The sequence below is a fragment of the Passer domesticus genome, chromosome 6 (assembly GCF_036417665.1).
Source record: "Passer domesticus isolate bPasDom1 chromosome 6, bPasDom1.hap1, whole genome shotgun sequence".
NCBI classification, from domain to species: Eukaryota; Metazoa; Chordata; class Aves; order Passeriformes; family Passeridae; genus Passer; species Passer domesticus.
The window spans coordinates 56366114-56393659 of NC_087479.1; the positions used below are offsets into that span (position 1 = coordinate 56366114).

The window sequence follows — 27546 nt, forward strand, 5'->3', positions numbered from 1 at the left end:
CATTGAAAATAACAGTCTTATCACACAGTCGGCTACGGTGGGATCCTTCGCGAGAGGAAACGTTGTCTTTCTGCTAAATTTCTGTCTTTAGGACGCTTCAGTTCACAGAAGTTTCTTGCAGCATCGTACATGAGAGCCCCCAAACACGCACTAATCCCGCTCGTTAGGGCGAGTTTCCAGCTCGCCGGGGTTGGCAGAGCGGGGTGCCCGTGCCAGCCGGCTCAGCCCGCTCTGGGCGAGCGCTCCCAGGAAGGGTGGGCGCAATCGCTTACCAGGTCGCAGGAGAGCCTCGCAGGCTGCCAGCCGCACAACAGCCCGAAAGCTCTCCCAACTTTACGTGGCAGCGCACAAAAAGCCATTTCAATAATAATTCAGGTAATTTTTATTCGAAGAGATGGAGCTATTCAGATTCTATCAAACTGCGAGAGGGCTGAGCCGACAGGACGAGAGAATTAAAAAAAAAAAAAAAACACACAAACACCAAAACCAACCAACAATACAAAACAAGAGCAAAATTACATTTTTGCACCAAGGTTTAAACGCAATCCTGGGGGCAAAAAGAGAAATGTTAGACAAGCAAAGAAACGTGTGGGGAAAATAAAAAGAAAGTATTTAAAAACACATACCTTGGACAAGGGCAAAATATCCCAGCTACAATGCTAGTCAAGTACCTCTTTCCTTGAAAGCCAAAATCGCGTTTCTATCGTAATATTTTTCCTGTTCTAGTGCTTTTCCTTTGGTTTTTACCGTTTATTGTAGCTAGTCTTGGACCCTGCAGCCTGCGCAATGCCACAGTAAACAAATTGTTCTGATGTGCTTATTATTATTGCTCAAGTTCTGCTTGGATAGAGAATTAAAGCTCATTATTACAGTGTGTGTTGAGAATTGCTCAATCTATGTGAACACGGGGGTTTGGGGCATCCTCGGGAAAAAAAAAAAAAAAAAAGAAAGAAAGAAAGAAAAAAAAAAGAAGAAGAAAAGAAAAAAAGAAAAAGCCCACAACTTCGGAACACAGTGTAAATCAAATATGTATAACGCTTATAAATTTGTAACACGTTGCCGTGCCCCTGCTCCTATCCCCTGCCCGGCGCGGCGACGCCCGCACCGACCCCGCTTCCCTCCGCGCTGCCCCGCGGAGCCGCGTCCCTCCTCCGCGGCTCTGCAAAGGCCGCCGACCGCGACAGGAGCAAAAAATCAGCGGGGGGACGGACACAGCGCACAGGCGTGGGGGACAGACACTCTGTGGCCCCGTTCCCCCGGCACGGCTGCCTGCCCGAGCCTCCCGGCTGCGCGCCGGGCCGCGGGGGCTCCGCACGGCTGCGCGCCGGGCGGGGGCGGCCGCTGCCCCGCACACCCCCGCCCGCTCCGGCCTGACCCCGGGCCTGTCCCGGCCCCCCCGCCTGCCTTTGCAGGGTTTTTTTCTCCCCCCATCCTTTATTATTACAATTTTAATTTTTTTTTTTTTTTCCTTTTCAGGCGACCTCTCGGCCGAATACGGACTCTGCTCCCAACGCTCCCCCACCTTCCTGCCTCGCTTCCCTCTTTCTGTGTCTATTTTTTTTTTTTTTAGGAGATAAAAAGGCAAACAGAGCGCTCTGGCGCTGGCGAGGGGCTGTTTGCCTGCCTCCGCCGAGGCCTGGCCAAGCAGACTTGGCTTCACGCCTGAGCAGTTTCTGGAGAGCGGCGCGCTGGAGAGCAGGGGAGGCAGCACCTGGCCCTGCTTTAGGAGCCATCTCCTTTTATTGACAGCCAGATAAGCAGGCGGGAGCCGTGGTGTTTCCAACGCTTCCCTGGAGGACCCTGCCGGGTTGCAGGGAGCCGCAAGCCCCTTAATGGCAGCGGCTCCAAGCGCGCCGCGAAACCCCTTCCTGGCAGCGCCCCCGGGGCCGTCGCTACCTGCCAAGGCGCGGGACTTGCGCCTAAGGGACAGGGTCACCCCGCATCCCGGCCGGACCCCTGCCCCGGATCCCTCAGCACCCCGCGGAGCGCTCTGCCCGCGCCCCCGGCGCAGCTCCTGCTAATGGAGCCCGGTTCGGGCGGCAGGTTCATCAAACATTTAAGTGCAGTTCAATAAAACTATCGGCGGCGGGGGGGGGGGGGGGGGGGGGCTCTTTGCCGATGAATTATTTACCCTGACAAGTGTGTGCAAATAGCGGCCTCTCCCTCCCGCTCTAACGGGGAGCCGGGCAGCGCCCGCCGAGGGGCCGGGGCGCAGCCCACTCCCGCAGCAGAGCCGAGCGCTTGGGGGCCCGGCATCCCCGAGGAGCCACGGGGCTGCGGCAGGTTTTGGGGGCCTCCTTTTCCCCGTCCAAGATCGTCCTTCATTTCGGAGGGGAAGAAGCCAAACCTCAGCCTAAAACTCGGCCTGGGAGGCCGGGGATAGACCCGGCTGCCGGCGAGGCTGGGCTGGGGCGAGCCGTCGGGCCGTAGCCCCCGTTTGCCGGGAGGCGGTGGGAAGATGCAGCGACCCCGCCGCTGCCCGAGGGCGCCCCGGTCCAAGGGAGTCCCGTCCCGCGGCCGAGCCCCGGGCGGGGCGGGGCCGGGCCGGGCCGGGCCGGGCCGTGCCCGCCGACGGGGCGGGCGGTGTCCGGGCTCGTGTCGCCTAAAATGTCTCATTAGCTAACTACTGTCCGCCGTGACGTCACCGGGGCGGCCCAGCCAATGGGGGAGGCGCTGGCGTGGATATTAAGGGAAAGTTAGTGCAAAGGCAGCACCCCTCTTTTGCTGTCATTGACATTTAAACTGTGTGGCAGGTTCTCGCGTGGAAATTGGCCACCGGAGCCGCCAGGTACCTCCTCCCGGCCGCGGGACCGCCGCGCCCGGAGCCTCCGCTCCCGCTGACAGGTAACGAGTCCGCACGCCCCCGGGCCGCTCCCGACTGGAGGGGTCGGGGCGCCCGGCACCCCCACCCCGCGGGATTAGGCGAGGGGAGCGGGCCGGAGCCCCGCACAACAGGTGGGGGTGGGAGGGAGCGGCTCCGGCCGCTGCCCGCCCGTCGGAGGGGGCGGCCGGCGCTGGAGCCGCTTCCCAAAGTTCCCCCTCCCCTTCCCCCCGCCCCGTGACCCGGGCCCCGCTCCCTCGCCGTGACCCGTCTCGGGTGGCGGGGGCAGCCGCGGGTTACCGCGCCCCTCCGAGGACCCCGCTCGGCCCCGGGGCCGGCTGGACGGGACGGGAGCGGGGCGCGGCGGGCCCGGCCCTAACCCGAGCAGAGCCGGGCCGGCGGCGGGGCTGCGGGAGGGAGCCCCGGGAGGGTCCCTATCCCTCCGAGCTGCCGTCGGGGGCCGCGTCCCCGCCGCTCTTGGCCGCCGAACGCCGGTCGCCCCGCTCGGGTTGGAAGGGTCCGGTCGCCCAGAGGCGACCAATGCTCGGCGCCCAAACTCAGGCTCGCCTTCCCGGCCCTGGGTGCCTCTGCTAAGTCGGGGCGTCGGTAGGAAAGAGAGGTACCCTAGAAAGGCCGCTCTTCCTCGGAAATAACGCTAAACAAAATAACAGCGCAAAACCTAAAACACCGCTTACCTGTCTTCGAGCACCTCCAAATACTCCTTATGGCGCGTTAGCGGGAACGCTCCCTGTGATGCTTCACTGTAATATACCGGTAAATGGACATTCTCCTTCAGTAATAAATCAAACACCATCTATCTCAGATCCTCCTCCCTAATTAGAGATGTTTATTGGAGATGGTGTTTATCCAGCTGTCATGCCGAGAAAAAGCTGTGACATAATTACCTCTGACCAGATAGTCTTTTATATGCATATCTCGCTGACATATAAAGGAATCGGATTGCATTTAAAAAATGACAAGATCAAATGTTGATTTTAGCCGATTTAATAATATTTCTGGTCATTAAATTAATTGAAATCCAACTTTCAAGCTCTCCAAATTACAAATCTCGCTATTTAAACTTTATTTTTTTAACAATTAAACGAGAGGTTCTACCAAAAGGATGGGCAGAGGGAAATATGCCCTGCAAACTTGCCGCAATAAATCAAATACGCCAGCTAAAAGAAAACGAGCCCTGGACCCCTCAGCCTAACAACACAATTGAGGTGAATACGAGGAGTTTTTTCTCTCGGTTGCTCGTGGTTTGCCGAGTGGAGGTTTTGCTGCTGTTTCGGGAGGCCAGCAGGGTCCGAGACGGGAGAGGGACACCTCCTTACGCGTTCTTTTCGAGCCCCGCACCTCGGCCGGGCCGGCCATGCCGCTTCCTTGGCTTTCCTGGCTTTGGCAGCGCCTGCGGAGCCATCTGCGCGGGGCTGCGAGCGAGCCCCGATAAGCTCCGAATTACTGTGTAATTGAAAATATATTTTTGGGAAAGGCCGGTTTTACAAATATCAAGGGTGTAGGCTTTTGATCCTTTCTGCTGCCTGCGCTCTCCAGTTGCTAATAAAACTCGCATTGAGCTCCTTAGTGGCTTGATTAACAGGCAGATTAACTGTTACTGGGGTTTTGAACAGCTTGTCCCAATCAATAGCATTTAAAAAGCCCGTCAGGATGCGCTAAGCTTTCACCCCCCCGTCCTTTTCTGAAGGCTTTTCGAGCGGGTCTGCTTGCATGACACTTTTCCCATATTTATAATCAAAGGCTTTCTCGTACGGAGGGATGTGTGTCCGTCTTCCAGTCTCAGAGCGACTTCGGCGAGGTCCAGAAAGCCTTTTTTTTTTTTTAATCCTGCCATGCGGAGCTGTGCCTCGTGCAAAAGGCCAACATAAAAGAGGTTAAATCGATTCCAAACTTTTTGCGGATTGTTTATAAACTAGAAAAGCTCCACTTAACTCAGTGTCCTGCGCATTATAGGTTTCAAACACTGTCTCTACATATACAAATAGGCATTAAGTGTCCTGGAGGCAAAAGCATTGTAGTCTAAGACGTCAGGATTTGTGTATCTCTTCAGTTTTAGACCGAACTGGACAAGAGGACTTTAAGCATTTTTCTGGGTATTAAAAAAGGTAGTTTGCAGTCCAGATATTAATACAACGAGACGATAGTGGAGTTTCTAACTCAGCACTTTCTGCTTTCGACACCTAACAAAATCCGAAAGGGAAGCGAACGCCGCTGTTTGACACAAATCGATACCCAGGCATGAGATCATATTTAAAAAGTGAAAATTATTTTAATTAGGAAAAACAAACAAAAAGGCGCGTCTTGCCACGTATAATAATTACTTACCTTTGGTTTTTATACCATTTTTATATTACGCCCATTTTTTTTCTTTTTGTTTGGAATAGTTAAGGGTGAAAAAAAGTGGAAGGAGGAGAAAAAAAAAAAAAAAAAAAAAAACACCAAACCCGAATCAGATGCAGGAAAAATGCTAGTTACATTAATCCCGTGCGGATTTTAAAGTAGAAATCTTCAAAGAGTGCCTAAGTCCATGCCGAGAGCCGGGGCCGCGGGGTCCCACGGCCGAGGGGTCCCACGGCGCAGCCCTCGCCCCGGGAAGGGGAAAAGGGGAGAAGGGGAAAGGGGGAAAGGGGGAAAGGGGGGCGGTCTGAGCCTGCAGGAGGGCAGGGCTTTGGGGCGAGGGGAACGCCGGGCGCCCCACAGCCCTGCTGCTCCTCTCCCCCCGCTACAAAGGCGAGCGGAGTCGTTTTAGAAGCGGAAAATTCACTTAAAAAAAAAAAAAAAAAAAAGGAAAAAGAAAGGGAAAAAAAAGAAGGAAAAGGAAGAAAAGAAAAAAAAATAAGGAAAAGGAAAACCATGCCGGCCGGGCAGGGAGGGAGAGCGGCGAGTGGCAATCTGCTAGATGGAAAAATGGAAAAAGAAAAAAGCACAGCGTTTCCTTGGGAGGTATCCAGGCACGGCAGTCCCGGCAGGTCCCTCTGCCCCCGCCGGGCCCGAGGGGAGCGGGCCGGGAGCGGGAGCGGCCCCGCTCCCTCACGGCCCCTCACGGCCCCTCCGCGGCGGGCGGAGGCAAAATGGCGGCGGGCCCGTGGGGCTCCGCGCCGGGACAGCCCCGGCCCGCCGGGACCGGGCGGGACAGGACGGGGCGGCCCCGCCGCCAGCCCGGCCCGGCCCGGCTCGGCTCATCCCGGCCCGGCTCGGCTCGGCTCATCCCGGCCCGGCCCGCTGCTCTTTCTTCCTCCCAACTTTGGCTCGGGGCTCCCCGCGCCCCCCCGCACCCCGCCGTGACGTCACCGCCTCACCCCTGCCCTCCCCTCCCCGCACAGGGAGGGATTCTTTTTTTTTTCTTTTTTTTTTTTTTTCCTTTCTTTTACTTTTTTTTTTTTTTTTTCGGATGGGTGGGGGCGTTAAAAGTTTTTTTGGGGGGAGGGAACACAAAGCCCGCGGCGCCCGAGGGGGAAATAGCAACAAGATTACGGCTGCTTTATTCTGGCGAGGAGGCGTAAGAAGGTGCTAATCCAAGGGATGGCTAATTGAGAGCTTGTAAAAATGATATTTGCCTGCAATTTCGGACAAAGTGGTTTTTCTCTTTTCCCCCTTTAACGCCCTGTGGACAAGAGTTTAAAAAAAAAAAAAAAACCACCAAAAAACTCTTATTTGCTAGAGAGGGAGTGCAACAGGGGGAAAAAAACCGTACAACAACACCAGAAAGAGGAGGATAAAAAAAAAATCAAAAGCCACGGACACGACTGACTTCACTCCAGAAAAAGGACTAGATCCCAGCTTTTAACATCCCTTTGGATCCTCCGAGAGTGGTGCGAGCACACAAACCGCAGCCTCTTTCTCTCGCCCGCAGGATGCGTGCGGCGGGACGCCCGGCCTCGGCCAGCGGCAACTAGGAGGGACCGGCTCCTCCGAGGGACGGCTGGCACACAGGGCCGGGGCAGGCACACAGGTTCGTACTTCGTTTTGGACTTCGCTTCTCTTCTCTTTTGCCGCTCTGAATTTTTTCCTCGGCGCCCCTGGAAAAGGATGTCTGGCCGCGGGCAGGTTAACTTGGCGGCAGACGGTACTTCGGAAAGTTTTGGGGAGGACAAGAGGAGCTGGGGGCTGCCCGGTGAGGGAGGTGCTTGCCCGAGCCCCTGGTGTTGGCAGAGCCCCCCTGGGGGTGCCTCGAGCCCCACGGCCGGGCTGCTCTTACCTTCAGGGGGGGATCCCATCACACCCAAACGCTCCAGTGCGTCCATGGCGATATCCGGCTCCATTTCTATAAAAGCGCGCGGCTCGGGGCAGGACTCCAAAGGAGAGGAGCCCGCAGGCTGCCCTGGGCCCGAGCAGGGCGGCAGAGCCCCTGGCCGCGGCAGGTGGGGCCGGGCACGGTGCCTCGGCAGCGGAGCGGGGCGCTCCCCGCGGCACCCCGGCCTCGGGGGAAGGGTAGGGAGCGGCGGAGGCACCGGCAGCAGTCTCTTAAGAGCCCATTTTGTGCTATTAGGGAGCAGTGGCAGCTTCTCGGCGGGACAGGGGATGACAGTGCATGACGGCCGAGCAGCCCATTATCCCGCTCCCATTGAGGCGCCCTTTCACTCACATGCAAACTCCTTGGCAGAGTCGTTTGTCTCCTCATTGTACTTTATTTAAGAATGCAATGGTTGTCAGGGCTCTTATTCAATTTCAAGATACTTTATTGATGAGCTTTGACTTTTAGCACTTTTCACATGTCAAGAGAAGTCAAGTGTATGCGGCTACGACTTCATTTTATGCTTTGCGCGTTCATACTCTCCACTTTCCGCAGTGGCTCTTGGAATTTCTTTTTCCTGTCTCTTCTCCTTCTTCCCTTTCTTTTCCCCAAGCCTTTTTTTTTTTCCTTCTTCTTTTTATTGTTTTTCCCGATGCAGACCCCCCTTCCCCCTCCCCCGGAGCACTCGCCATAACCGATTGGGACACCCTGAGCTCGGACTGGTGCTCCCAGTGTAACCTTAAATGCATGCGCTGAGGGGTTGCTTTAGAGTTTACTGAGGTGTGTCTTAATAGTCCGGCATTCAACAAATGTACTTGTGGTGTGTGGTCAGAGCAGCAAAGTCATTTACTTACTTTCCCCCTTGAGTTTCTGGCAGCCAGTGAAGGGGGTCCCTTGCAAAAGGAGAGGGAAGGAGGGGGGAGCCTCTTCGGGCGGGCACAAAGCGGCAGCACTGCCCAGCGCCTGGCTCTCCCTTTCTCCAAATCCTCCGTGGGATCTTTAAAAAAAAAAAAAATCAGCCCGGGCAGCCCTTAGTCAACAAATGGCACGTGGGAGAAGTTGGTGAGTGTTTGGTAAAGGACTCTTCAGGGCCTTTCACAAGAGCCCTCAATACACAAAGTAAATGGTGTATTTGCTCTGCTCTTTCCCGGCCGGGCAGAGCCTCCCTCTCCCCGCGCCGGCAGCGGGGAAGGAGAGCTGCGGGCCCGTCTCCCAAATATTTACCTCCTTACCATTCGCATGTTATTTCCCCCTTATCTCCCATTGTCGGAGCGAACTGTTTAAATGCAAATTGGTCTCCCCCCGCCATCACCACCGCGGCCCCCTCCCCCAGCCCGACCTGAGGACGCGCGGCTGGGAGCGGAGCGGGGCCGGCGGAGCGGAGCGGGGCCGGCGGAGCGGAGCGGGGCTGCGGAGCGGAGCGGGGCTGCGGAGCAGAGCGGGGCCGGCGCGGGCAGCGGGCGCGGCGGCGGCGCCGGGCCCTGCGCATTCATATTCAAACGCCTGGGCCAATTGGGCCGGGGCGGGCGGCGGCGGCCAATGGGCGGCGGGGAGGCGCTGGCGGCGCTTTGCATACGGCGATATTCGGGTGGGAGCGGGCGGCGTTTGCACGGTGCCGAGTGATTAGTGGGTTTGAACCGCCGGCCCCGGCTCCGCCGCATTTCCCGCTCGGGTCCGGGCGCAGGGAGGAAGTGTTTTGCTGGAAGATGATGACAGAGGTCAGGCTTCACTAATGGGCCAGTGAAGAGCAGTGGAGGCGAGGCAGAGACCAAGGCACACACACATTAATACACTTGAACCATCACCAATCAGCATAGGTGTGCTCTGCCTCTCTCTCCCCACTTCACTCACACACTCTTTTATCTCTCGCTCTCCAGTCACTGACAGCCCATTTTATTGTCAATCTCTGTCTCCTTCCCAGGAATTCAAGATCACACAACCAGCAGCTTCAGTGGAGGAAAACTATTTTGCTGGCAACTCTTTTTAAAGCACCATCATTTCAAATCAGTGCGCTCTTAAACTATTGACAGGAGCTTTGACAACAAGACAGGATGCCTCATAAAGGTGAGTCTGTTCATTTATTCTCCCAACTTCTCCCTCCTCGCATTTTAATATTTAGGCAGGGCTCTCTCTCTCACCCCTCCTCTCTCCCTCTCTCTCTCTCTCTCATATTCCCATTTGCATTCCGGAGAGCTTCCCAGGGAACTTTCCAGCCCAGGAGCTCACAAACTTTCTGCCTTTCACATAAGCCCGTGTCCTCTGGAAAAGCTAAAGCATCTGACTCGGGAACCCCTGCCAACACCAGCAGCAGCAATTCCCAGGCAGCGTTTGCTGCTCGGGGAAACCGCAGCGGCGGTGCTGCCGTGCCGGTGCTGCCGGTGCCCGGCTGGCAGGGGCGGCGGGAGCCGGGCTGGGCTCCGGCCCCACGCCACGCCGCGTGGGAGGCAAGGAGAGAGAGAGAGAGGGAGGGAGGGAGAGGGAGGGAAGCGGCGCCTCGCTGCCCCCGGGGCGGCCCCGTCCCCGACTTGTGCTTTGTGTTCTGCGCTCTGGGTTAGGGAAGGCTCTCTCCTGACGGTGGAGGAAAACAGAGGGAGAGCGGCCGGGAGAGTTGCGTGGGGAGGGGAAAAAAAAAATAATTTAAAAAAGAACCCATATCCTAGGCCAAGTCAGCTCCCAGGCGCGGTACAGGCGGGGAGCTGAGCGGAGCTGAAGGGCTGTCAGCTTTAATCAGCCACCCGGGGATCTTCCCAACTTGTCCCTAGTGCCGGCAACTTTCCCAGCTCCGGCGCGGGAGGAGCGCCGGGGGCGCGGAGCAGCCCGCACCGGGCACGGCGGGCCCCGCCGGGCGCCCGTCCCTGCTCGGCACCGGGGCTCGTCCTGCTCCCGCTTTGGGGAATTTTTTTTGCTTCCTTTTTAAATCTATATGCTGTAATTTTATTTTTTTTTTAATTTAAAACCCCTTAACGTCTCTTATTTCTACAAGACCCCCTTTGATTCAATCCCTGGCTACAGCAAAGCTTTTTTTTTGAAATATATTTTTTAAATTTATTTTTAGAGAAGTTATAAACTCTTCACTACGCAAGAAAAAAAAATGCTCTAGCGAAGCACAACAATAAACTTGATTCCATTTTCCCTCGCAAGTGCAATTGCAAAAAAAAATTAAATAAAATTAGAAAAATCTGGGTTTGAATTTAACCTTGTAACGCTTTGCACGGAGGGACTACATGGGCACGCAGAGCAGGAATAATTTCTGGAAAGTTTAAAAACAAACTTTCCCGAATGATTCAATGTACCTGGCAGAGGTTGTTTTGGAAAATGACAACAACGCACTAGAGAAGAAAAGTGAGTGCATCTTCCCCATTTTAGGGGCATAAAATAATAAAAGTGGCCCTTGACAATAAATGTTTATAGCTGCTGACCCTCACCAGCAACTCATCGCAAATCGATTGGTTTTTATCTTTTTCGCGTTTGCCCCGGGAAGACGAAACTTGGCCCTTAACGCCGGTTTCACCGGGAGAGGGAGAAAAATGCTTTCTGCCATGAGATTATATGAAGATTTCCAGATTAAACCCCGAGCTGCGGATTAGGCCTGGCCTAGTAGGACACGGCAAATTGCATCCCAGCTCCCGGAGGGATCCGGCCGGGCTCCGGGGGTGCCGCGGGGCACGGCAGGGGAGGCGAACCCTCGCTCGCGGTGCCGGGGCTGGCCGGGGCTGCCGGGCCGCTGCCCGGAGGCGGTGGCGAGCTGCTGAGCAGACACGCAGCTCCTCGCCCCGCACCTCCTCTTACCTTGCTGAAGACCCCGGTTACCCTCTATTGTAAACCGCTTTCGGCCGTGTTTGGGTTTGTTTTGTTTAGCGGCTTTTTATTTTTTCCCCCCAACCTCCTCCCCACCCCCCCGTTATTTTCTTTTAAACCCACTCAGTGTCGTTTCTATGTCCGTGCGGGCAGAGCCGAGAGCTGGAAGTTTGCTGGTGCCTTTTCGGGTGGCTTCTCTCACCCCGTAGGCCGCGCGTTTGTGATTTGTGCGTGAAATATGGGAGGAAATAGTGTCTGGAGCGGTGGGCTCCCCGTTCGGTGTGTGCCCATGCAGACGTGTTCGGTGTGTTAAAGGGATGACTCCACGTTCAGCTCAGCTGAAGGAGATAGCACCGCGTCCCCATTGAAGTACAGTGTAGCTTGCTCTGCTGCTAATCAGGTAGCTCTCCAAAGAGCAGTAAATATTTACCAGCTAAAGTCTTCACGCTGCGAGAAAGTACTTGTTTGATGTTTATTTTTATGGATTTGAGATTACTAAAAGCTACTTAATAAATTATACCGTGGCTGGTCCTGAATGGGGAAACGTGCCTCTTTGATTTCTCCATCATATGCAGGAAGAGTAAAATTAATATTCATTACAGGCGCAAAAGAAAGAGAATGAGTATTTTTAGGCGAAAAAAAAGGGAGAGAAAATGAAGGCTGCGACTATTTCATTATTTTACCTCCTTTTTTTTTAGCAACCCCCTTGAATGGGCTCTTTATTGTAATTGTCCCTCCCCAATTGAGCACCCCACTGAGCTGTTGTATCTTTTTACAACCCCTAACAACTCGCACCAGTAACACAATTACCGCCAGATATTTATAACGAGAAATTACTTTTCCATTTTCACCCGCGACGATTTCAAATAAATACATGGGGACGCATAAATAAATAAATAAGTGGGCCGGGGGTTGGCGGGGGGCGGGTGGGAGAGGGAAGGAGGGAGGGAAGGAAGGAAGGTGGCGAGAGGAGGAGAGAGGGAGTAGTGGAAGGAAGGAGGGAGGGAGGGAGCGAGCGGGGGGAGTGGGGGGGAAGGCGCTGGGGACTGTCCAGGCGCTGGGTCAAGGCAGGCACTAATGAAGGGAGAAGGGGCTTGTTTCTCTGCTCTTTGTAAGTTGGAGGGTTGTTGGTCCGTTGAGTTGGGAAGCTGCGCGGCCGGTTAAGGAGCCTGGGTTTCTGCACTCGGGGTTTGGGTAGAGGAGCAGAATGGAGGCCATTGTTCGCTTTCTGTAGGCTTTGTTTAACAGTTCTCACCCCCTCCTGTTCTTACTTTTTAAAGCAGTGAGGCGAGGTAGACAGCGTGTGTCACAGTACAGTGAAAAGGGGGAAGATCTAAAGACCAAAAAAGAAGTTAATCACAAGACGGGGAGTTTGGGGGAGAAAAAGTTGCTAGCGCCGCGCGGAAAGGGGGAGAGATAAAAAAACAAACCAAAACAAAAACAAAAAACACACACAAAAAAAAAAAAAAAACCATAAAACCAAACCTCGGGGAAATACCCGGAGGTAAAAAATGGAGCCCCGCTCCCAGCAGGCAGGGCAGCCGGCGGAAGGTTCCCCCCGCCGTGCCCCCCCCGCCGCCGGTGCCCGCCCCGCTCCCCCCGGGCCGCCCCGCACACCTTCCCGGCGCCGTGCACACTTTTTAATGTACCTCTTCTGCTTTGTCCTAGAGGGAAGACTTTAACTAGTGACACGCAGATGTGCGAGTCCCTAAATTGTATGAGAGGACAGTCCACCCCGCTTTCAGGCAAGTTTAAAAACATGACTTCGGACTCTCTTTGTGATTGTTGTCGCTCCACTTAATACACCACCTCAGCGAAGAGCACTAAGGACGAGGCAATACGCCACCTGCATGCAATTAAAACGAGAAACCACTTGGCGGGCTGCTTTTCTTAATTTTTTCCCCCTGCGAGTTAGGGATACATATGAACATTTTTTGCCTTGAGGTATTAAAGCCCCCAAATCCTTAAACGAACCGGGGTGGGGTGGGGGGGGGGGGAAGATGCTTAAGGATAACAAAGTTAGCCGGTGAGATATTAGCCTCTCTGCAGCTTAACCGCGTGCACTGCCTCCCCTGATTAACGCCTATTTTGTCACTGATAGACGGCTATAGGCGACCCCCGTGGGATACCGCTCTCTCAGCCCACCATGCAGAACAGTAAGTGACTCCGCGCCCCTCCGCGGCCGCGGGCGCGCAGCAGAGCGGGGCGGAGGGCTCAGACGGGCCGGGCAGGGAGCAGGGCCCGGCGGCGCCCGCCCGCCCCGTCGGGGCCGGCTCGCTCCGAGGGCGGCGGGGACGGGCCCGGCAGCGCTGTCACGGCTCCCGGGACGCTGTGCCAGGCCCGCCGCATGGCCCGGGACCCGGCGGCGTCCCTGCCCTCTGTGCCGCGGGAGATGCGCAGCAAAAGGGAGCTCCGCGTCAGGCGCGGCTCCCCGCCGCCTTCGGGGTTTGCTCGCTTCCCCATTCTGATGTCTCCGCGGATCGTTAATTTTTGGGGGGAGGCTTTTTGTGGTGGTGGTGTTGCTGTTGTTGGGGTTGCTGTTGTTGTCGAGGACCTCGTGGATGGGCCTGTGCCCTTCTCAGAGGGGACAGCGCGGGCACCGAGCCGGCGGTGGCGGCCGGGAGAGGCGGCCTCGGTTTGCGCCCCGGAGAAAGGCGCTGCGCGGAGCTCGCAGGTCCCGGCCGCTCCGGAGTAGGCCTCATCTCCTCGGGACGCGGATCTTCCGTGGGGTGGGCTCCGCACCCCGCGGGCCCTCTCGTTCTGCGCGCGTAGCGGCGGCGAGGAGCGCAGGTCCAGTTGCGCGGCCCTTGCGCGGAGCGCGGCCCCCACCCCAGAGGGAACCCGACCGGGGATGCTCGGCTCCGGGACCCCTTTATCATCCCACCCTGAAACCCATTAATAAGTTGTCCCCCCGTGTGAGGAGCATCTGGAAAAGCAGAGGTTTTAGGGATTTTTCAGATATCTCTTGCGTGAAGCTCTTTTTTTCATTTTTCTTTCTTTTTTATTTATTTTTTTAAAAAATTTGGTTTGTTTTGATGTTACTTTGTGGGTGTTTTCTCCTTCTTGTATCTTCCGGGGCCGCTGCGTGCTTGTGCGTGCGATGTATTTTCATTTATCCGGGGCAAAAACTGAGCCTCGGCAGCCCGGGGAGGGTTTTACCTGCGCCTCGCAGGGACGGCGGCGGCTGCCCTTGGCCGTGGCGTGCCGAGGGTTTATGGTAATGGGGGATGCCTTCACTCGGCCGTTTGGGATCTCCACTGCAAAACGCAGAAAAGATATCATTCGGGTGAAGCCTTTATTTTGTTTAAAGGTCGCGGCGGGCTCTTCAGGCTTTGTGTTAATAACTCCTGGGTGTATATGGTGCAGAGCATCCAAATTGACACCATATGTTTTCCTATTAGATGACTAGCAATAGAATACAAGGCGCATAATCATTGCCACTGGGCGAGATCTACACCGCTCTCCAGGGAAATTATATAATGATTAAGGCTTAACCTTTTAAGTGAAACTTTGATTTTGCTTTCCCCGCTGCCATTTTTTATGTCGGCGAGGGTCCCCCCGCGCGCATTGGCGGGGATGAGGAGCGGGGGGGGACGCGCAGCAGCCGCGGGGCTGCGCCCCCGGGCGCGCAGCCCCTCCGCCTCCCGGGCACCGGCGGAGAGCGACGCGGGGCTCCTCTCCCCGCGGTGGGGAGCGCGGGTCGCGGCTCCGGCCGCGCTGCTGGGCCGGGGCGGCAAATTCCCCAGCCCCGATGTCACTTCGAATCCATTGCGCGGGGAGCGCGCCCCCTCGGTGTGTCCGCGCAGAGCCCCCGGCTACCGCAAGCCGCAGCCTCCCTCGGAGGGAGAGCGAGTAGAGTTCAATCTAGTCTGAGTGATATCCAAATGCGGACAGAAAGGGTCGTTTTATCATGCTACTATTTGTCGTGACGATGCAATTTTCAAAAGCAGAGTACTGTCATAAAGTGACACGCCTGCCACAAGTGCTCCAACTGATCTTTTCAATTAGCCTTCCATGCATGATCCGGGGCGACTTCCGCCTATTTCCAGAAATTAAGCTCAAACTTGACGTGCAGCTAGTTTTATTTTAAAGACAAATGTCAGAGAGGCTCATCATATTTTCCCCCTCTTCTATATTTGGAGCTTATTTATTGCTAAGAAGCCTGGGCTCTTGGAGTCAATTTATCAGGAGGCTCCAAAGAGAGGAGAGCGGAGAGCGCGTAGAGCAGAGCTTCTCCAGGGAGACCCTCAGAGCCTGGAGCTTCAGGTTGGGCACTGGCGAGGCAGCCTCTCGCTTTGCTTTTGGCCGAGCGAGCTGCGGCTGTGCGGATGCAGGCAGGCAGGCTCGCTTGGGCTTGGGCTTGGGCTTTTTTTTTTTTTTTTTTTTTTTGTCGGTGGGGAGGAGGGAAGAAAAAAAGAAAAAAAAAGAAAAAAAAAACGGCAAAGCAAAGAGCAACCCAAGGCGATCCGGCTAGGAATATTCCGGGCTTTTGGGCTGGGTTTCGGGGTTCGCGGCTACCGCGGGTTTCGCAGAGGGGCAGCACGCCGCGGACGCGTTTTGGGAGCCGCGGTGGCTCCGGGCGAGCAGAGGGCGAGGCTGGCGGCGGGGCCGGGGCCGGACGCGGCTCGGGAGCGCCCGGCCCCGGCGGGGCGGAGGGCAGCGGGGCGCCCGGCGGCTCCGCGGGAGCGGAGGGTGCTATGGTGCGCGCTGTGCTTCCCGCAGGTCACAGCGGCGTGAACCAGCTCGGCGGGGTGTTCGTCAACGGGAGGCCGCTGCCCGACTCCACGCGGCAGAAGATCGTGGAACTCGCTCACAGCGGCGCCCGGCCCTGCGACATCTCCCGGATCCTGCAGGTGAAGGCGGCGGCGCTCCCCCGTCCTCCCAGCGCTCCGCTCCAGCGCCGCTGTGTCACCGCCGGGCGCTGATGCGACCCCCCACACCCACCCACCACCACCAGCACCCGCCTTCCAGCCTAATAAAACGATCCGTCTGCTCGGTTGCTGCTGCAAATAGACCTTTCGATGCGTATATATAGATATATATGCCTTTTCGAATATTGGAATTTTTTTTGCTTTTCGTTCCCCCCCTATTTCCACCCGGTGATAACCTGCACTGTCGTTACAGTTAGTTTGCTGTAATAAACTGAATTATACGGCTCGGCATAATTTCAGTTTCCTCTCCTTCCCTCCGTACCCCCCGTATTTACTTATGATTTTGTGATATCTGTATGCATTTGGCGTGGCTTACTGTTTGGTTTATTTATTTTTTTTAATTTTTACCTTTTTTTTTTTCTTCCAAAAAGCGGAACAATACCTAAAAAAAAAAAAAAAAAAAAAAGAGAGAGAGAGAGATAAAAGACCCCCCCTCAAAGCCACGCTGTTTAGCCTGGAATCTGTCCTTACGGACATTCACGCAATCTGGCACAGTTCAGGGGTATTTTGTAAACGTAGGTCTTGAAAACCCTTCACTCACCCCTTCCCCCTCAAGTCCTTTGGCTAAGAGCAGTGAGAAGGATGGAGACTAGTCTGGTTTACCTATTGTTCGCATTTAAGGCGTATTTTAACCTTGATACTAAGAGAATTACGTTTTGACCAGATGATTTTTTTTCCTTCCAAATGTTTTTAAAGTATCACTTTTGTAGAGGGTAGGGCCACGAATGTAATTTTTTTTTAAGAAAAAAAAAAAAAAAGACTCTCTAAGTAAGTTCTCATACCATTTAAGGTATATTTTTGTGTTATAGACCCATGCAGATGCAAAAGTCCAAGTGCTGGACAATCAAAACGTAAGCTTGTCATTGTTTAATGCATACTTAAACAATTTTATTTTTGTCTTGAAATTATTAATAATGTGATTTTCTGTCCGCTTCCCTATCCAGGTGTCGAATGGATGTGTGAGTAAAATTTTGGGCAGGTATTACGAAACTGGCTCCATCAGACCCAGGGCAATCGGAGGTAGTAAACCGAGAGTAGCGACTCCAGAAGTTGTAAGCAAAATAGCGCAGTATAAACGAGAGTGCCCCTCCATCTTTGCGTGGGAGATTCGAGACAGATTACTATCAGAGGGGGTCTGTACCAACGATAATATACCCAGTGTAAGTTCATGAAAAAAACCTTCCCGTGTGCCGTGTACAATGCTGGGTAGCCGTAGCGAGCCTCTGCTTCCTTTGTTTTGGTATCAGAAGAGAGGATAGCAGGTTCACATCATTTGCATGTGGCAGGGTCAGGCGCATTTTTTCATACAGAATCTGACAAATGCCTTTAAGGAGGGGAAAAAAAAAATAAAAAACAATATGCGGGTCACCCCTGCGCCTGGCGCCTCAGGACTGCAAGCATCAGTCGGAGCCATCACTCTGGTTTTGCAGGGTTGGGTTTGGGGCGCTTTTTTTTTTTGCCCTTTGCTTTTTTTTTTTTTTTTTTCCTTTTCTTCCTTCCCCCCCTCCCCCGTGGTTTGTTTGTTTGTTTGCACCACCACCACCACCAGCAGCAGTCGGGGCGGCAGGGACTCGGCCGTGCGGGGCGGCCGCAGCGCGCAGGGAAGCCTCGACTTGCGCCCAGGTCGAGCCGCCCGCTGCGCGGGGGGACGCGGGGGTTGCGCGGGTGCCTGGTGGGGAGCGCGCTACCGCACTACCATTGCCTTTCCTGTCCTTTGCCTTCCAGGTGTCGTCGATAAACAGAGTCCTACGCAACCTGGCTAGCGAAAAGCAACAGATGGGTGCCGACGGGATGTACGACAAGCTAAGGATGCTGAACGGGCAGACGGGGACCTGGGGCACCCGGCCCGGCTGGTATCCCGGCACCTCGGTACCCGGGCAGCCCGCACAAGGTAAGCGACCACGCGGCGGCCGCTCCCCGGCCCGGATCGGCTCGGTTCGGCCTCGTCCGGCCGAGGCGGCCCCGACGCGGGTCCTTCCGCGGGCAGGGGGGTGCGGGGCCGGCGGCACGGGGGGCGTCCAGCCCCGGTGCCAAAGCCGTGTCCGCCGAGCTGCGGTGCCGGGAGCCGGGGCTGAGCCTTAACCTCGCCCATCGCCCGGCAATTGGGGCTCCCGCTGCCTGCCCGCGCCGGGGTCTGTCCCCAGAGCCGGGGCCATCGGTGACTATCCTCCGTAGGGCTGATTGTAATTCCTCCTCAATGGACCCGAAACAACTTTGTAAATATAGGAAACTGTTTATCCTGAAGATTAATAGGTATTTGTTGTAGGAATGACAAGGGGATAATATGAAGGATAATGGGATGTTACGTTACATACTTAAGATGGTTAATGGCTTCTTTTTGAATGCGGGCTCTGTTGAGGCTCGGCTCTCCCCGGCTCTGGTCATTCCTTTAGAAGAGGTGTCTATATACAACAACCTGCTTTTTGTTTTCACCCCGCAAGGAAAAAAAAATCGGTAACAGTGTGCGGAATATCTGGTACAAAGGATGTTTCTGTCACACGCAAGAATTTGTTATGGGAACAATTCTGTCGCTATGTAATTGCTCATTAGAGATCGTTTTGTTTCTCATTAAGGCGACATGAATAAGCGTCTAGTTGAAGGAGACAGCTGTAGAAATGTTCCACAGGAGACCTCTGGACACGATATGGCACCGCTTGCCAATTAGACATGTCAGTTTTAAGAGAAGAAAACAGTCTATGAAGGACACTAGAAAGATAGAGCGGAGCCCTCGCTGCCCCCCACCCCCACTTTGGTGTTTTTTTGTTGTTCGGTTGCGGGGTTGTCTTTTGGCATTTTGTTTTGCCCCATGTCCACGCCAGCGGCCGGGGCCGCCCTGGTCTCGCCCTCACCTGCGGCTCCGCGGCCCTGCCCGGGCTCTCCGGGCGGGCCCGGCCCCTTCCCTCGCTGCCCGCACCCGCGGAGCGCCGCTGCGCGGGGAGCGCACCCACCGCCCGTGCGCTCCAGCCGGGGAGCGCTTTCGGCGTTGTTATTCATGTTTTTCCTCTTAGGAAAGGCGTTAAATGGAGGAATTTCGGGCTGCCCGCCGCAGAGCGGTGCCGGGAGGCGCAGCCCTTGCGCGGGTGCGGTGCGGGCACACCTGGGCCCGGCGGCTCCCGGCCGCGCCCGCGCTGCGGCAGAGCCGCCTGTGCCCGGGCCGGGGGGCCCGGGGGCTCTTTGGGGGCCGGTGGTGGCCCCTTTCCGCGGCGTGGGGACGGGCGCAGCTTCCGCAGGGCAAGGCGGGCGCCGGGCGGAGGGTGCGCGGCCGGAGCACCTCGGGAGCCCGGTCCGAAATGCGGTGCGGAGCGGGCAGCGCTGCTCGGGCCGCGGGCGTGCGTGGGCAGCAGAGGCGAGGGGGAGGCAGGCAGGCACTTAAAACATCCGCATGGCAAAATTAAAATTAATAAAATGGATTTCCTCTGGAATATTCATGCTCCCTCTAATGTTTTTTCCCTTGCAGGGGTATGTTACTGGGTTTTAAGAGTCCATTACTCAAAAAGCATAAGGCGAGGTTAGGTCTCAGAGGGGTACAAATATGGTCTCAATCTGATAAACGCCATGCAGCAGTGAATAAAATAATGGATACATGAGGGCTGACAGAACAAAAAGAGACATCTCTATCCGGGAGAAATTCTCCAGTGATTTAGTGGTTTTAGGGATCACCGAGACACTGTTTCTTATCTTTTTTCTCCCCTCCCTCTCTTATAAGACTAAAGCCTTCTATAGGATTTAGACACTTTCTCTTTCAACAGATGCTACAATGTTTTGATCCCGGCTCTATAGCTGAGAGGTGCTGCAATTGGTTTGCTATCTTTTTTTGCTTGTTTTCCGCCTCACTGATTAAGACACTAAGAAACTAAGGAATGATTTTATTTCCCAGCGTTTTTTTTTTTTTTTTTTTTTTCCAGGAAACAAATCCTATACCCAGCGTCAGATGGTCTGGCTATAGGATAATAGGGACGGACATTCACTTGCTTTCTTACGGATTAGGTCTGGAAGGTGGAACAGCCCTATTGAGATAGCTTCTTTTAGGGGCTTTAAAAAAAACCAAACAACCAAAACTCAAAGAAAAAAAAAAAAAAAAGAAAAGAAAAGAAGGGGTGTGTGCCTAAAAAGAAGATATCTTAATTGTCCGGGACGGGGTTGGCAGCGACCATAAGCGAGTTTAGGCGAAACTTTAGCTTGGCTGAAAGATTTTGGGGAGACGGGGAGCGCGCACCGAGAAAAAAGCGCGCGGTTCGGGGGCGGCCGGGCGGGCTCCCCGCGCTTCCCCGGCGGGTCGGGGGGCTCTGTGCCGAGCCCTCCCGGCTCGGGGGGCCGCGGCCATCCCCCACGGGCTCCCCCGCGGCCCCGGGGCGCTGCGGGCGCGGCCCGGGCGGACAGTGATGGATGAGCGCGGTGGCGGAGGTGAGCGCGGCCCCTCCGCGGGCGGGCGCGGCCCCCGGCGCTGCCACCCGCGCTTGGCAGGGCGCTGCCCCGCCGCGGCGGCCGTCCCCGGGCCCGGGGCTTTGTGTGCCCTGAAAGGCGGCTCCCCCCGCCCCCCCGCTATTCACCCGCCGCCGGCCGCCTCAATGGGGCTGCGGCCGCCCATATGGTGACCACGGCCGCTGAATCCCCGTGTTTAAATGGAGGAGAAAGTTCGGGTTTTAAAACATTTCAAAGTGGTTGAAAGGGTCCCACCAGATCCTGTCACAATTCCCCCCGAGCTTTGAAGGCCGGGGCCATTGTTCGCCGATTATAAATGATATTACTTTAAAGTTGATTTCCCACAATATTTAAAGGATGTCGCGGGAGTGTCGCTATTTATTTTTGGCGTAACTTTTCAAGGGAATTAGCATAAGTAGCCCATGCGTCCCTCACCCCGGCTCCCTCTTTATGCGACATCAAAACGCTTCGAAAAATATGCTTTGAAAGGAGAGGGAGAGCTCGTTCAGGACAACGACTTCTGTGCCTCGCCGGCAGGCTCCGTCCCTCCGGGCCCGGCGGCCGGGGGTGCCCGCGGAGCCCCCCGAGAGCAGCCGGCCCCGGGCCGCAGCCGCCTCCGCCCGGGCGCCCAGCACAATGAAACTTTCCCCTGTTTAATGGCAGAAATTGCATTAAAAGTGGTGGAAATGCCCTAATTAAAAATGTACCACTTAAATGATATGCCAAGCGCTCAGCTGCAGAACGGCGTATTTAGCTAGTTAGTGAACTCGCTACTATTTCTTTTAAAATTACATGTTAAAAATTTAAAAGAAATCTTACTTTTCTCTGGTGCAACACATTACAAAGAATGGACAGTCCTTTTATCTAAATATAAAATTCCATTTTCAGCAATTATAGCCTGTTCTTGGTGATGATATAATTACAGCTGTGCTCAGTAATAGGTGTCAAGGCAATGCACACTCATACAATAGTTGAATAAAACTGCAGAACAATGCAGGCACTTCTAAATTCACAACCTTTAAAATGAAATTGACTGTGCAGAATTCAAATAAAAACTGGATAAATATTTTTTTAAAAAGATTACAAGCTTGGTTTGGTTTCTTAATAGCATTTTCTGCAAACCTATCAACATCTAATTGATTAGATAGGAATTACTGATTATAGATAATCTGAAATACTGAACATCACTATTTTAAATATAGCAATAGGTAAATAAATGCAGCAGACGGAGGAGACTGCCATGGCACTCCAGCAGGGATTCATGGAAAGAATCACATTCAGGGGAAAGTATTTTTATGCAGGTTTTATTCCAGAGGGAAAACAAAATGAAATTAAGACCAGGTGATCATAATTCCTCGTCTCCGATGTTTACATAAGGCTGGAAACCGAAATATTTCCGTGTTACCTGTGTCATTAGCACCGTGTTGCTTTGATACCTGAGACATTTTCAAGGGAGGGTGTCAGCAAACATGGCTGAACTCGTTTCCAGTTGCATTATTTCTCTGATAGGGATCTTCAAACAAGGGTACCTGCGTTTCACTTTCCGACTCTCTTGGTTCCGCAGATGGCTGTCCGCAACAGGAGGGAGGAGGGGAGAACACTAACTCCATCAGCTCTAATGGAGAAGACTCAGACGAGGCCCAAATGAGACTCCAGCTGAAAAGGAAGCTGCAGAGAAATAGGACATCCTTTACCCAAGAGCAAATCGAAGCCCTTGAGAAAGGTGAGTGACATTTTCCTACGGCTGAAGCAGGAGAGAAAACAAAATGTGCCCCGACCACATCGCCAGCTGAATGTAAGCACGGCATTCCTGCGCCTTATATATATGTATATATTTAAACTCTGTGGCTCCCTCCGTGCTCTTTTATTCACAGAGCTCCAAATATTCATTGCTGGCCGTGCTGTGCCCTGAAAAGCTGTTAAAATGGTTTTCAAAGGCGAAGCGTTCAGGGCACACATCACGCCGAAGCTGCACCCCGGGCTTCTCTTGGGGGGGATAGCTCTCCTCTGTGCTGCACTGCTGGGAGGTGAGGGCAGGCAGGGGGCTGGCAGAGTCCCCCACGCCTGCCCCCACGCTCACTCCCCATCCCCAGTGCCCGGGGCTGGGAGCAGGTGCCCTTATCCCTGGCCAGCCCGGGCGCACTCGCCTCTGACCCGCCGCGGAGCTTTGTCCTCATTTTGCGCTGTTATTCAGCGACGTGCCATTTCGCTTCTTGGTGACAGGGTCAGAGCTGCCTTGGGGACCCCCTCAGTGGAGAGAGAAGCCCCCGCTGCTTCTTGAGAGATGCAGCACTGCACCCAAGCCTGCCCATCCCCATGGCAATGCTCCCCAGCAGGCAAGGCGTCCTCCTTGCTAGCACACAGGCAGAAAGCTCAGCTTAGCCCTTACAGTGATGCTTCTTAGGAGCATTTAGAGCACAGGAACAGCTCTGGTTTTACAGTCAGCCACATCAACTCCGCAGCTAATGCAAGAATATTTCCTTCTGCAGAATTTGAGAGGACCCACTATCCTGATGTGTTTGCAAGAGAGAGACTAGCTGCTAAAATAGACCTGCCTGAAGCAAGGATACAGGTACTGATTTGCTCTGCAATTCTAACTACTATTATTTTTACTGTTACTCCTCTGATTTTGTTACTCCTGGCTTCTCAAAGCATGGGGCAAACCCTTATTTGTGATCAGGTATTTGCCCATACCCCTCTTTCAGGGAAATAGCAACAGCTGGCTTTGCTTTCATCTCCTGCTTTGCTCTTGAGCAGCGTGGGGGAGGCCCCGTGCCTCTAGTCCTTGTCAGGTCACTCACATCTCTCAAATGCTGTATTTCCAGGTGTGGTTTTCCAACAGAAGGGCCAAGTGGAGAAGGGAAGAGAAGCTGAGGAACCAGCGAAGACAAGCCAGCAACACTCCCAGCCACATTCCCATCAGTAGTAGTTTCAGCACAAGCGTTTACCAGCCGATCCCACAACCAACCACCCCCGGTAATGCCACCAACCCGCTCACGTCCGTCCATCCTCCGGGCCAAACGAGACTCTGGGGCTGTGCTGCCAGTTGTAATTGTGGTTAAACTAATGTGTTCATCTGTCTGTCTATTCTATTATAGTTTCCTCTTTCACATCAGGTTCCATGTTGGGCAGGACGGACACGGCGCTCACGAACACGTACAGCGCGCTGCCCCCCATGCCCAGCTTCACCATGGCCAACAACCTGCCTATGCAAGTAAGTCCAGCGCCACGCCAGGGCACGACATTCCTTGGGGATTCAGCAGAGCCTGGCCTGTGTGGGAGTGTGGCTGGGGACCCTTCCTCCATGCCATGAGGGATTACAGACCCAAATTGTGAAACCTGCACCCAACGACTTCCTTGGCATCTGAAAAGATGCCCTGACTGGGGGAATCAGAAGGGAAAGGGTGCTGAAAGATGTGGTGGCCAACAAGCACTTTTCTCAGGTTTTCAAAGAGAAAAGTCCTCAGATTTGCAAGGCAACAAATCTGGGATAAAAAAAATGCCATTTGGGGAAAAAAAATGTGGTTAACCTCTGGAACTTGCTGATGCCATATTGTGGAAATTGCTGCCTGAACGAGCTGCTGGAGGGATCCGACCTTCTGGATGTAGGTAACGTGGCAGCGGCACATTAGGAACACCTGAGAGAGGGAAGGATGTGATTAGCATCAGTGGTTATGCCAGCTAAGCCAGAATTGCAAGAGCTGTCAATCCTCATGCCTGAAAGCATTAGCTGATCACCAGCTGGGTTAGGAAGAAATCTATTCCTTTGGGGTCTGTTTCTATAGACCTTTCAGATGCAAAATTCCTCCTTTTTTAATGGTGGGGTTGGCCTAGGAAGGTGCTGGCCAATTACGGGAGTTTTACATCTTTGTCTGAGGCACACAGCATTGACCACTGCTAGAGACAGGCGAGCAGATTAGAGAGCCTGACTCCTTCGCTGCGGCAATTACGATGTTACTAATTGCTGAACCAAAATTAACCAAATAAAGTTAGAGTCTTGCAAGTCTATGGAAAGGAACGGCGCTGGCTAGGTCGCTGCTCCGTGACGTTGGGAGCCGGCGGCGCCGTCCCCAGCAGCGGGCCGGGAGCAGATGACAAAAGATCAAAAGGCTGATACAGGAGGGGACCCTTGGGAAAGCAGGAGGCCCCCTGATTCACCACTGGGCACCTGGGCAGGGACACAGCACGTGTGAGCCACGCTGGAAAACACTGCCTACGTGGTCACTGTGGCAGGGCAGCCATGTGGGCTCAGAGGGAGAGCCACTGGCATCTCTGTGCGGGTGCACGGAGCATCGTGTGTTCTCCCAAAGCAAGTGGGGCTCTCAGTGCTGCTGCAGAAGGAGTGTGGCAGGGGTGTGCAGACAGGAAATATGTGCAGACGTGTTGGGTCTTGTGCGCTCGGGGTGGGAATTACTCATCCTGCTTCCTGCTCCCTCGCTGCGTCCCCAGGTCAAGGCTGCGCTGGTCCCCACTCACCCAGCAGCCTGCAGCAGGAGAAGCCCCTGCTTGGTCCCTCCCTCAGCCCCTGCCCCCAGCTGTTGTTCCCCCTGGCAAACTGGGTTTTAGGGGTTGGAGTTGAGGTGAATGGAGATGTCTGTTCTGGGATGGTGCTGGCACAGGTTTGGGGTGGCTGAGGCTCTGATGGGGATCAATGCACATGTATGTATGGGGTTAGGGGATTCCCCTTCAGAGCCTTGGTCCCCCCCAACCCCACATGTGGTCTGTGTGTATGTGCCCCACGCTGGCAGATGCAGGTCCAGCCTCTGTGCCTCAGTGGAGTGTGAGGTAACTAAAATGTTAGTTACAATTTAGTTACAGCATGGACTGCGAGGTAAGATGCTGACCCTGTCTCTGGCTGCAAACGGTAAAAAAAGGCATCTTCCTTTTACGTGGGTATAAAGGAGGGCAGCACTCAGGCTTGGGGATGTAACACCTCCACCAGCATCTGGATGTAGGGATCTGCTTGCCAAGCACGTCTGAAAAAGCACCATTAACCATCCATGTTGGTTTCTAGCCCAAAAGCCTCCAGGAAGGGCCTGCTTGGTTGGGCTCCTAAATAGGTCTTTACATCGTGCTGCCTGAATTTGAAAGCTGAAGCTCATTTTTTGCTGTCTGAGGGCTGGCACGTCCATGCCCAAGAGCGTGATGCTGTGTTTTCCTGCAGGGCCACTGACCACTTTGTGCTTTGCCCCCACAGCCCCCGGTTCCCAGCCAGACCTCCTCCTACTCTTGCATGCTGCCCACCAGTCCATCGGTGAATGGACGGAGCTATGATACATACACCCCTCCTCACATGCAGACACACATGAACAGCCAGCCCATGGGCACCTCTGGCACCACTTCCACAGGTGAGTGACCCCCTGCTCCCCCTGCCAGCCTCCTTCTCTGCTCCAGCATCAGGCTTTCCACCTGTGCTCCCTGTGAGGGGTCTCCCCCCATTGCTGGGGGAGGTCTCTCCGCTGGGATTCATTGCTGCCATACCAGGCAGAAGACAAAAATGTAGAACCCTGCAAACTAGAGCAAAAAATTCTGATTTTTAAGCTGCTTCTTGGAAGGCTAGATGGAAAGAAAGCTGATTAAGAGAGGTGGTGTGGAAATAGCAGGACAGAGGCAAGTTCTTTAGTGAGCCCCCCATCCCTCAAAAAAAAAAAATCTTCCCTGTATAATTAAATTCTAAATCAGCATTTATTTCAGCATTAAACTTCAGCAGAGATATCCACAGTGGTGAGGTTAAGTGTATGTGAAACTGTTTGTAGTACTGGGCACATTTTTACCATGTCTGTGTCAGACAGTATTTATTGCTAAAGGTTTGAAGTTATCAAAGAGGCAGGGAACCTGCAGAAATATTAGCCCATGCATAAAAAAGGCAAATCAGGGTAAAAAAGGGCAAGTGTCAGCAGAAACAGAAGCAATCCAGGCACTTTTCAAAATAATAGAACTGTTCAGTGTATTTTGGGCTGAATTCTCAGCTGATACAAATGAGTCGAGGCTCTGGCATTTATCTCAAAGCATGAAAGTTTATTTATCACAACAATCAGTGAGATGTGCATAATTTTTAAAATATATGCACCCCCAACCCCTGGTCCCACAGGATGCTAGAGGGTGAGATTTGATGTTTACTGGAATACAAGCTCAAATCTGTGAAACTGTAAAGCAAAAATTGAGCTATGTATAGAAAAACTAAAATATCCACTTTCCCTCTCAATTTTCAGGTCTCATTTCCCCTGGAGTGTCAGTTCCAGTTCAAGTTCCTGGCAGTGAACCTGATATGTCTCAATACTGGCCAAGATTACAGTAAAACATGTGTTAATTCCGTAAATGACTATATGGACAACAGTTGGATGTTCAGCAGTATTTTATAAAGGAAGAATGGCTCTCAGAGTACTTCTGTACTGCAACTGTGCCCTATGCTGTAACACATGGAAAAGACTTTCACATGGACCTTTGTACACTGAAGGCATTATATCAGTTGGAACAAATCTTCATTTTGGTATCCAAACTTTTATTCATTTTGGTGTATTATTTGTAAATGGGCATTTGTATGTTATAATGAAAAAAAAAAAGAACAATGTAGACTGGATGGATGTTTGATCTGTGTTGGTCATGAAGTTGTTTAAAAAAAAAAAAAAGAAAAGGAAAAAAAAAAAAAGAAGCCATGATCAACAAGCTTTGCCACGAATTTAAGAGTTTTATCAAGATATATCGAATACTTCTACCAATCTGTTCATAGATTATGGATTGATGTTCCAAGTTTGTATCATTCCATTGCATATAATTAAACCTGGAACAATGCGCACTAGATTTATGTAAGAAAAATATCTGTTGGTATTTCCAAAGGTTGTTAACGGCTGAAGCTATGTGCAAACAGGGGTTAAGAGAGAGCTGCGATGAAGAAAAGAGTTTGATAGATAAAAGGTAGATTGTGTCTTCGATATAATCCAATTTGTTTTATGTCGAAATGTAAGTATTTGTCTTCCCTAGAAATCTCCCAGAATGATTTCTATAATAAAGTTAATTTCATTTATATTTGACAAGAATATTCTATAGATGTTTTATACACATTTTCATGCATCATACGTTTCTTTTTTGGTCGGCAAGAGTTAATTGTTCTTAGATATAGTTGTACTACTGTTCACAGTCCAATCATCTTTGTGCATCTAGAATTCATTCCTAATCAATTAAAAGTGCTTGCAAGAGTTTTAAACTTAAGTGTTTTGAAGTTGTTCACAACTACATATCAAGATTAACCATTGTTGATTGTAAAAACCATGCCAAAGCCTTTGTATTTCCTTTATTATACTATTTTCTTTTTAACCTTA

General features: G+C 53.3%; 1 protein-coding gene and 1 long non-coding RNA gene across 20 annotated transcripts; one reads left to right on the plus strand and one right to left on the minus strand.

Moving 5' to 3' along the window:
* The first annotated feature begins 2706 nt into the window (after nt 1-2706).
* Nucleotides 2707-27546, plus strand: PAX6 (paired box 6). 19 transcript variants are annotated; one of them, XM_064425988.1, is made up of 14 exons: nt 8699-8893; nt 8998-9140; nt 12543-12619; nt 12976-13030; nt 15597-15727; nt 16615-16656; nt 16750-16965; nt 17531-17696; nt 21792-21950; nt 22717-22799; nt 23053-23203; nt 23326-23441; nt 25425-25575; nt 26440-27546. In XM_064425988.1, exons 4-14 carry the CDS (start codon nt 13021-13023, stop codon nt 26523-26525), a joined length of 1311 nt encoding a protein of 436 aa, XP_064282058.1. In that variant the 5' UTR covers nt 8699-8893; nt 8998-9140; nt 12543-12619; nt 12976-13020; the 3' UTR covers nt 26526-27546. The 19 variants fall into 19 exon arrangements, with proteins under 19 accessions (XP_064282055.1, XP_064282056.1, XP_064282054.1 ...); XM_064425985.1 differs by lacking the exons at nt 8699-8893; nt 12543-12619; nt 12976-13030 and adding exons at nt 2707-2844; nt 6696-6794; XM_064425992.1 differs by lacking the exon at nt 16615-16656.
* On the minus strand, nt 7451-8504 carry LOC135303820 (uncharacterized). The gene is made up of 2 exons (XR_010365204.1): nt 8416-8504; nt 7451-8073 (listed from the first exon to the last, which is right to left on the minus strand). It is a non-coding gene; the product is annotated as an uncharacterized LOC135303820 (long non-coding RNA).